The sequence below is a fragment of the Pithys albifrons genome, chromosome 19 (assembly GCF_047495875.1).
Source record: "Pithys albifrons albifrons isolate INPA30051 chromosome 19, PitAlb_v1, whole genome shotgun sequence".
NCBI lineage: Eukaryota > Metazoa > Chordata > Aves > Passeriformes > Thamnophilidae > Pithys > Pithys albifrons.
In genome coordinates, this window is record NC_092476.1 from 10310615 (window position 1) to 10320949 (window position 10335).

General features: G+C 52.1%; 1 protein-coding gene across 1 annotated transcript; it reads left to right on the top strand.

Annotated features, from left to right (window-relative positions):
• CCDC42 (coiled-coil domain containing 42) lies at positions 1-3424 on the top strand. The gene is made up of 7 exons (XM_071574013.1): positions 1-71; positions 396-501; positions 631-735; positions 1268-1465; positions 2110-2331; positions 2801-2959; positions 3383-3424. The coding sequence occupies exons 1-7, from the start codon at positions 1-3 to the stop codon at positions 3422-3424; spliced, it is 903 nt and encodes a 300-aa protein (XP_071430114.1).
• Positions 3425-10335: the final 6911 nt, after the last annotated feature.

Consider the following 10335-nt stretch of genomic DNA (forward strand, 5'->3'; position numbering starts at 1 on the left):
ATGGACTCAAGAGCCGAGGATCTGAACTATTATTGTGCACAGTACAAGGCAAAACTCCTGCCCTTGCTCAGGTGAGGAGGTTCCTCCACTGTCTTCTCTTGTCTCCTCATCCCTCCTTCCCCCACTGTGGCAAATTCCCATCCTTTATCTCCATCACTTCCATCCCCTCTTGCACCTCCCTTCCCCAGCCCTGTTCCTCCCTGTAACCCTCCCTGGTCTGCCAGGGGATCCCTGCTGGGAGGGGTGGGCATGCCATGCCGACTGATGGCATCTGAGATGGCGTTGGGTTGTTCTGCCCCATCACCCCACCAAGGTCAGTCCAACACCTAGAGCAATCCAACACCCTCCAAGGAACTGGACCCAGCATGTAACCTTGAGAGAATCCTCCTTCACAGGGAACTCAGAGCAGCAGATGAGGACCCTGAGTCCTCCTTTATTAGCCTCTTGAAGAAGAAGGAAGAAGTCCGATGTCTGGAAAAGGCCTTGGCAGAGAAAGAAGAGGTGACAAAGATGGGAGGGTGCTTGGACATGGTTGGGAGAGCTTTGGGGTATTTTGGAGGGTGGCAGCGGCAGGCAGGTGGAGGTTTCTGCATGTGGGCAGTTGTGTCACACTCACTCTGGTGCTGCCAGGCCTTCAGGGAGAGGATGGAGGTCATTGCTGAGCAGTGGAATGACCTGCGTGCCAGGAGGGATCAGCTGAAAGCCTACATGGAGAGTTGTAAGGGGTCTGTACAGGTACACCTGCCCTGCTCAACTGACATGACCCTGAGCCACACCATCAACTCCTCTCCTCCCTTGGGAAAGAAGCTTGGACCAGCACACCTGGCCAAGCCTCTCTTAAGCTGGAGGTGTGAGGAACAGCCCTGGCAGGGTGCAGGGGTTTGTACTACAGAGCTGGAAAGCCCTGTTAGGGCTTGGGTGGGAGAGGGCTAATCCTGTACCCATGTGATCTCCTGAGAGCCCCAAATGTCTCCCAAGGAGGGTCTCAGTCTTGTCCCCACTGTTGAGCCCCAGCAGTCTTCCAGGGACAGGTACAAGGAGGTCTGAAAATCAGGGTGCTATCCCAGGTGCTGCCTCAAGACCAAAGGGTCAATGCCACAGGGATGGCCCTGTAAAACAGGGAGGAAAATTGTTCCCAGAGGTGCTCCAGTGCTGGTCTCACCTCTCTGAAGGTATCTCCTTGCAATGCTGTTGAGTAACCCAGTTCCATTTTTTCCTTGCCTTCCTTTCCCTCTGTCTGTGTGTGCTGATGGGGAAACATCACCAGGAAAATGACATGCTGCGAAACGAAGCTCTGAAGAAAGCAAAGAAAGACAGAGAGGGAAATATAAAAAGGGACAATGAGCTCTTGAGAGATAAGAAGGAGCTGGAAGCCCTCAGAAAACATCACCAGAAACTCTGGAAAAAACTGCTAAAGTACTCCATGTTCAAGAGGTATCTGGAGGATGTGGTGGAGAACTCACAGGTGAGGTTGGATGAGAGAGGCAGATCATGGGCTCGGGGAGAGGCTTATGTGGGTGTTAAAACTAGGAAAGATAAGGCAAGTCCTGGGAAATGGTAACACTTGGTCAAAGCCAGGGATCTCAGGTGGGATGAGAAGGAGTTCCCTACAACCAAGGTGAGCCACAGGGAGCAGAGACAGGGGAGGAGGACCAGAACAGAAGGTGAAGGCTTGAGAAAACCAAAGAAAAATCATGAGAGGGGGCAAAACCTCAGGGCTGAGAAGAATGGGGCCTCTTGGTGTCACCATTTCAGGTCACACTGATGGTGTGGGAAAAGTGAAAAGGTGCCTGGGAATGGGACCAAGGCAGCTGAATTGGAGCCAGGCAGTTGATTGTATTTACCAGAGCACTGTTCACCTGGGGAAGAGCTGTGATATCCCTTGCCTGTGGCAGTGACAGCTCCAGGCCTGGCACAGTGGGATGTCATCACACAGGGAATGAGGTGATGCTCAGAAACCAATGGGGGCAATAGTCTTGTGGAGAAGGGAAGATCTTTCTTCTGAGGGAAGCATTGGCCCTGGTCAGGGCAGGGTGCCAAAAGTCATGAGATCTGCAGATGGTGAGGGAAAGGCAGGGGGTTACTAACACCAGGAATCCTGGGCTGCAGTTTCAGGACATCGAGGAAATCACTTTATTCTACCGGACACTGGTGAGGTCACGCAAGGAGCTGCTGCAGGTACAGCAGTGGCACAAGGAACTGACTGAGAAAGCCAAAGTGCTCCTGGAGCAGTACAGAACAGAGAAAGAAGCTGAGATACTTCAATGCAAGAATGATCTGGTGCAGCTAAAACAATATTTAGACCAGGCTCGAAGTGACGTCCCTCTTTGGGTAAGGAATTGTGGGCAGAGGAAGATCTCCAAGGCCTGACTGAGTCAAGGCTGCCTGATGGCTCATCCTTCAGCCATGGGCTCATGGCAGGGCCCAGTAGCAGCCTTTGTGATTGGAAAAGATGCCTAATTTCATCCCTCTGTGGGGTTGCAGAAGGAAGAGTGACAGCCCAGGTCTGGAGCAGGTTTGCCAAAAGGCAAAGCTGGAAAGCACCTGGTCTGGGAGGGTGACAGTGGCATGTGCTGCTGCAGGGGATCAGCTTCCCTACTGTGGGGAGGGCAGATGGGGCAGTTCCTGGATCTGCTTCCACCATGCTGAGCTGAACACACTCCAGCAGAGCTCTGGGCAAGGCCATGTTCTTCCTAACCAAGTAGATGAGTTTGGAAGTCAGGGTCTCCAAGCCAGGTTCTGCTGTGCTGAAACAGCATCTTTGCTGGGGCATGTGCCCCTGCTCCATATCTCCTGCCAGGAGGATCGCTGGGCTGACATCCAGAACAGGGCTGCCAAGAAAACCTTGAAGCTGAAGGCCATTGAGATGGCCATCCACAACCTCTTCCAGTCTGCCAGCACACGGATGAACGCAAGGTGGAGAGTGGCAGCAGATGACAGCCACAAACAGCTGAGCATGGTAAAGCCAGGCCAGAGCCCTTCTCCCTGCCCACAAAGAGGAGCAGGAATGCCTTTCAGCTACCCAAAGGAAGTGGAGAGCCCACAGGCCCAACAGACACCTTCCTTTTACACTTGGATGCTCTTGGGCATGGTGAAGGGGTCAGGGACCTGTCTCTTCTGAGGAGGCAAAGTGGGGTCCCTGTGGGGCAGAAGTGTGAGCCAGGCAGGTTGGAATGCAGGGGATGAAGACCAAGCTATGACCAAGATTTGGTTTCATTTGCCCACAAAAGCACATTCTGGTGGTGCAGATCCAGCAAGGCAAATGTCTTGTCCTGCTCAGTTTGACTGGGGACATTTGCCCCTCAAAAGGGACAACAAGCTCCCCCCTGCCTCCTGCTCTCATCCCTGCACCAAGCTCTGCCATCTCTCTTTCCCACTCTAGATCCAGCAGTTTATCCAAGACCTCAGAGACATCTCTATGTAGGACATTAAGAAGTACAACGTAGCACTTGGACACCTGGACCTGGGCTGGTAGCAGGGTGGAAAGGAGAGGAGAAGAGAACCCAATAGATACTGCAGAATAAAAAATTTAAAAAAAAGAAAAAACAACAAACCAAAATGTTTTAAGGTGTCTCTTCATTTCCTGGGAGGATTGGAGACATCAGAGCAGCTCCATCCCAAGGCTTCACCCCAGATGCCATTGGGATGCCTTCTGGTTGCAGGAGACAGTGCCCCAGCAAAGCATGCAAGGTGGTGAGAGCAGGCTGGCACAGGAGAGCCTCAAACAGGGGTCAGTATCAGTGCTCACATTTGGATGTCCCACTCAGCCTAATCTCAGCTGTTTGAGAGGGATGTTAGAACACAGTGGGGTCACTGTGCTGGGGTAGAGCTTCAGAGAGTTTCCACCAGCACACCCAGCATGCCACCTCCTCACAGACAGCAGCTCTCTGTGCCAGGGCTGGGTCTGAGAGCCTTCACCCCACAGTCATCAGCATCCTCAGACACTGGTCTTCCCTGCTCTTCTGTGAGTCTGAACACGAAACATCAGAAGAGAGAAACAAAACCAAGCAGGAGATTGAACTTTGCTGTGGCCCTCAGGGGTCCCAGAGATTGGTAAATGTCTTGCAGAGGCACTGGTGATGATAGCAAGAGCTGCTGCCTGCACTGGAAAAGTCAACTCATGACTCATCCAAGAGCAGAGAAGACATGCATTTGTGCCCTTGCATCTCATCTCAGCAGTGACATATTCAAAGGGACCAGGTTCATTTACACCTCTCCTGAGAGGTGACTCAGCTGTCCCCTCTCCCTCCACCCACAGCCACCCCATCCCCCACTTTGTTGCATCTCACTGGTGGCAGCTGATGGGAGCTAAAGCGAGAGGAGCAGCTCTGCCTGGCCACTGAGGAAGGCAGGAGCTGTAGCTCTGTGCCTGCCACTCCTGAGTGGTGGTCTGAGGGCACAGCTGTCTCCAAGGGCTTAAGGAGAAGACAGACTGATGCACTAGGTTTCCTAAAGTCCTTTGGATACTGAGTGCTGGCCAGTTTGGAGTTTTCTCTTATCCAGATGCTGGAGCTGAGAGTTCTGATGAACCCTCAGCATGGGACAACAAATCACAGAATCAATACAGTTGAAAAGACCTCCAAGGCTGTGTGAGTTGACACAGGTAGGCAGCTGGAACAACCACAACACCACAACTGAAATGCAAAGAGTAAATTTATTTAATTCCCTTGCTAGCTGGAGGATCCCAAAGGAACACCTGGGTGGAGACACCCAAGTGGGAACGCTGGCACTGTTGGCCTCAGTCCATCCTGACAGGTGGCAGGGCTGCTGTTGGCACCAATTTGTCAAGGGCCTACACATGTATAGTTTGCACCATGCTGTGACCTCCTCTGTGTTCTTTTATGATCTCGGAGCTTTAATCTTCTCTCTCCCAAAACAGGGAGCTCAAGCACATCAACTGTGCCTCCAAATCTCTCCAAACACTTATGTTGTCTCTACACAGAAATGCTACTTCTCAAAACAGACAGAGGATGAATGGCAGTAGATACAATATATGGAGTTTACCATATTATTATTCTACAGGCCTTGGCATTCCCAGCTGCAAAGTCACTTGAGCAAACCTACCCCATTCCTTGCCATTCTTCTGCTTTTAACCCTTTCTTCCCAACAAAGATCAAGTCCTACCTGTGCTCAATCCCCACCTTGTCACCCAGACCAGACCACCGAGTGCCATGTCCGGTCATTCCTTGGACACCTCCAGGGATGGGGACTCCAAACCTCCCTGGGCAACCCCTTCCAGTGCCTGACCACCCTTTCTGTGGAGAAATTCTTCCTGATGTCCAACCTGACCCTCCCCTGGTGAGACAATGTCCTCTCATCCTATTGTTGGTTGTCTGGGAGAAGAGGCCAACCCTCACCACCGAGACACACTGATCTAAGCAGGCACTTTCTCATCTGTTTCAATGCATTTCTTGCTTTCATTCAGCAGACTGGGTCTGGCAGTGTCCATCTGTCTGTACATCACACTCAGCATGTCCCTTACAGGGCTACTTGAGGCCCAAGCTGGAGTCCTGTGCTCCTGACTGGTCCTGGTGTCCTGTTTGCTCCTGCTCAGCCCCAGCAGCCCCCACCATCCTGAACACAAAGCCACAGCATATGTGGGTGTTGCTCTGCAGCATCATTTGCTGGAACTGCTTGGTTCTGTGGCCCCATCACTGCCCCCAGGCAGCAAAATATCTGGTTTTCAGAACTCAGACACCTCCTACCAGGCATGACAGAGTATTTCCTTGACTGCCTCAGGGATTCCTATCTAGTGGTCTTTCCAGCCAGCAGCACACTCAGGGAGATGTGACCACCACAGCAGCACTTTTTGACTTTCCAGCCCAAATGATTTGTTGTCTTTGTACAGATGAGGCTACAGGAGAGGCTCTGGCCAGCTTATAGAATACGGGTTGTGCCCTGATTGGTTACAAAATGTCTAAAAAACCCAAGTTCCTCACCTCTCCTCACATGAGCAGGAGCCCCTAAAGGCCTCTTCGAGAAGCTTTGCCACGAGCTGGTGCCCATGGGACAGAGGGGACAAGCTGGTACCCTGCACATGCACTGACATTGTCATGGCTGGGGTGAAGGGGTCCTGGAGGGGGAACCAGGGGCCACAGGGCTGTGGGGGACACACAGTGGCTGTTCCAGCCTGTGACACTCATTTAATCTTTCCTCTTCCCTTTCTCTGGGGAGCTGGACAGGAGTGAAACAGGAAACCCTCTCATCTAAGCTAAGGCAAAGCCAGCCAAGGCATCCCCAGACCAGCAGAAAGACAAGCTCTGTTCTCATCACTTGTGAGATGGCAGAAGATGCCAAGCTGTGCTGGTCCCAGAGTCCTGCTTCACAGAGGGGATTCTCAGGGTTGCCAGGCTTTCCTGAGCCACCTGCCTTACTTCTCCTGCCTGCTGGATCCATCCTGCTGGCTCAGGGTCCTCAGCCCCAGCAGAGGAGGTGGCAGGACCCACTGTCAGAGCACAGTGTGCTGGGCATCACTACAGTGTGCTGGGCAGTTCCTTCCAGCTCTATTCCTGTCTTGGGCCAGAGCAGTGCCATGGGATATGGAGGCAAAGACTGAAATTACTGGATCAGGTATCAGAGTTTCAGTTCTGTGGGTGGAAGGTGAGTTGTTTGTGTTAACAGCCTGCCATCTGCTTGGGGAACTGCAGGGGTTGGATTTGTTTGCGTGGTGGTTTCAGGGTTTGGGTGGGTTTTTTCTGAGATTTCTTTGTCTTGGCACAGAGAAGAGATGACTAAAGTATTGGCTAAATCTGCAGTGGTTTGCCTCTTTTTGATGGAAAATCCCCAGCACACTGAGAAGTTGTTATTGGTTTAGTCTGGACTCTGCCAACATTTCCTCTGGAGCAGCTGGCTATTCCTCCATTTGTGGGCATGGGTTGGCAGTGCCAGCACTGTGCTCTGCCCTGGCACCAGTGGTGGCATTTCCCAGAGCCACCAGATGTAGAGAGGTCCTTGTGCAGAGAGGCCTCAAGTGACAGGGACACACTGTGGCACAGAGCATGGCTGTACAGAAAGGCACTGTCAGCTCCAAGATCCCTGGGGATTCTCCCACCTGGAGACTTGTTACCTCCCCGCCAGGCACTGTGCCATGAGGACAACCCAATGCCAGCACTGACCACTGTCTTCAGTGGTGACCTCAGGAGACCCTGTTGGCTTGTTAAACTCAGGATTAGCACTTGGCAGGTTGAGCACCACTGGGTGCAAGATGGCAAAGGCATGGGAGTCATTAACCCCAAACTAGAGCATTGTTTGTGCACATCCCTTTTCCAGCCACCTGATCCAAGAGAGGATTCCTGGTCCCCTTTCTCAGTTCCTGGCACAAAAACATATCACATCCATGACTGAGTGTGAGCTTCTCTGGTCCCACACAACTGATGAGCCCCAGCAAAGGCCAGACTCTGTCCTGCCTTTCAGCTCCTACTCAACCCATCTCCAGCCTCCTTGTGCTCTCCAGCATGTCCAGGCTTCTCAAATGTTCTTTAATCACTCATCCCAAGGCCAGGAAACACCAAAAACCATGAGACCCTAAAGCTCTGCCAGTCCTGCTCCTCTGCCTGAGGGAACCTGGGGAGGGAGGATACAGGAGTGGGAGAGTTGGGGTCCAAGGGAGGATATGGTGCACTCAGACCTCCTTCCAAGTGCCAAGTGTCACATAGAGAAAACATTTGGTGTTCCACAACCCCTCTGTAAATGGTGCCATTGAGGCTTGGTGAGGACAGAAGGCTGTTACCAGTGAACAAATGTATGTAAAGAGTTCAGGACCCTGAGCACTAAAGAATATTAACCCAGGGAAGCAGTTTCTTGCCTTTCCAATGATTTTTCACCCTGGCCCAAAAGTGAAACATTAAGAGCCAGAAACAGAAGGGTTGGGTACGTTGGTGCAGCAGCAGAAGCTGCTCCATTCTCCTGCAATGCCAGGGGAGTCCAAAGTCCAGCCTGACTTTTTAGGATCTGCTTTCTGTTCATCCTGCTGTGACACAGCCCAAGCCATCTCTCTAAAAAAGGTCCCAGGCAGGGAAAATACCTACAAACCAGGCTTCCATCAGACATTTATTGATTTGGGTTGAAATCAATGCACATGAAACAGCATCGCTCCCGTGTGCTGTGCACCTTTGCCATCAGTTATAACACCGGCCAGTATGCCCAGGACAGCAGCCTGTTCTCCTTCTCCATGAGCAGCCACACAAACACAGCCAAGAAAATAAGAGCAGAACAGGCCAGGACCTTTTCCATCTTCCCTGCCTGCCTGGCACTGCTCCACAGCCAAAGTCTGAGGTTTTGGAGCTTTGTGGGCTGGAGGTAGGGATGAAGTAGGGAGGCAAGTTCTGAGGCAGGGGCTCTTCCTTGCCTTTGGTTCCCTCTCAGCCCAATCAAACACATCAGCTGAGTGACTCATCCAGCCCAGTAAGACCTGGGAAGGCAAGGACAGTGAGAGGAGCCTTCTAGGCCTTGAGCCTTTGGTCTGTGTGGATCAAAGCAAAGACACTTATTGCGCCAAGAGCATGACTGCAGAGTGACCAAAGCACCCACTGGACAATTTCTGGAAGAGCAGGGAGTGAGTGGCCCAATCTGTCCCGTCAGCTCCTGGATTGGATGCTGCCAATGGTGGACAGTTTGGACAACAGCCCCAGCTGTGTCCTGCAGCTCCCTCCATGTCACAGGGTTGGCAGAGCAGAGGGGAGCTCTCTGTGACATAATTTGCCTCTGGGAGGTACAAGGTGCTCCCAGCAGTCCACACTGAAGCCTCCCCCAAGCAAGGGCAGCACCAGAAAGTGGCAGGTGGTGATTGTAGGGGGCTCTGGGCATTAACAACAAGCAGCACAAAGTAGGCAAGCTTCAAACTGACAGTATTGAAGTAAGCTCAGAAGTGACACAAACAAAAGCAGGGTTGAGTTTGGTGGAGTCCAATTTGCAGGTGTCATGTTGGCCCATTTGGGCCTTACACCCTGGTCTGTGCAGGGGCAGAGGGACTGGTTTAGTTTATGGACTTTTCTGGCTGCTGGTAAGATCAGTATCTTAGATAGAGGAGGTTGTCTGGGAAGGACAAGGGAGTGGAAACCCCTTTGCAAAGGTTAGAGAACAGGTGTCCACACACTGGGTAATCTGATAGTGCTGATATATGAGGGAAGACTGGGAGAACTGGGATTGTTCAGCCTGGAAAAGAGAAGAGTTTGGGATGACCTAATTGTGGTCTTCCAGGACCTGAAGGAGCTCAAAGAAAGATGGAGAGAGACTATAAGAGCCTGGAGTGACAGGACACAATGGGAAGTGGGTTCAAACTGACAGAGAATAGGGTTAGATTAGATATTAGGAATAAATCCTTCCCTGTGAGAGTGGGCAGGCCCTGGCACAGTTTGGGCAGAGAAGCTGTGACTGCCCCATCCCTGCAAGTGTCCAAGGTCAGGTTGGACAGGGCTTGGAGCAGCCTGGGCTGGTGAAAGGTGTCTCTGCCCATGGCAGGGAGTGGGACTGGATGATCTTTAAAGTCTTTTCTAACCCAAACCATTCTGTGATTCTGTAATATGCCAGAGGATCTTGGACCTGCTTATGGCACTGCACTAGGAAGTCTCCCACCTGCCCCGTGGTTTGTAAGGGTGAATGTGCTCCCAGGTGCAGTGGGAAGAGCCATGTGTGTTGTGACCAACTCACTGGCACAGTGACAAGTGACCCAGGTAGGAACACTGTCTCAGGACCCTGTAGCAAACTGCAGCAGGGCTTGAGCTGGGGGAATCAGCATTTTCACTGGAGGAGTCAGGAGGGACAACAGAGACACTGGATGACCTCAGGGTGCCCCAAGTCTTTTGCACAGGACTGTGTCCAGCTCATGGTGCCAAGCCCAGAGACACTGGCTGGGTCACTGGAGGGCAGGACTGAATGCTGTCTTGGCACTGAGAGCATCGCACCTGCTGTCTCCACCTTCCTCTGCCATTTCCTCAGTCTCCTGTTTGGTTTTCCTTTCCTTCTCCATGTTGCCCTGCTCTGAATTGTGTTCCTGTTGTTCTCACCTCCTCGTTTTTCTTGGAGCTGAACACTGAATCCAGCCATGGTGAGGTGGGGAAAGCAACTCATCTGCCTGCAGTTCAACACACCTGGTGTGTGCTCTGGTGGCAACTTCACAGGGAGCATCCCTTCATTCAGCAGGCTCCAGGAACCACCCTGAACCTTGGCTTGGCTCTACCTTGCAGAAAACCAAGGCAAACACAGTGAAACCCATCCCAGAGATGTTCCCCACCAAGAGTCTTCAGGAATCATCCCACAGAGACTCACAAGGTCATGCAAGGCTAAGGATGAGACAATCATCTGTGGGCACAGCACGTCTTGGATGGTGGAGCACAA

What these genes read in the sequence shown, in the direction of transcription:
- CCDC42 (XM_071574013.1), top strand. Translation starts at nt 1, where the DNA reads ATGGACTCAAGAGCCGAGGATCTGAACTATTATTGTGCACAGTACAAG. An exon ending in CCTTGGCAGAGAAAGAAGAG is followed by an intron (nt 502 to 630) that starts GTGACAAAGATG and finishes TGGTGCTGCCAG; the next exon opens with GCCTTCAGGGAGAGGATGGA. An exon ending in GTTGTAAGGGGTCTGTACAG is followed by an intron (nt 736 to 1,267) that starts GTACACCTGCCC and finishes AAACATCACCAG; the next exon opens with GAAAATGACATGCTGCGAAA.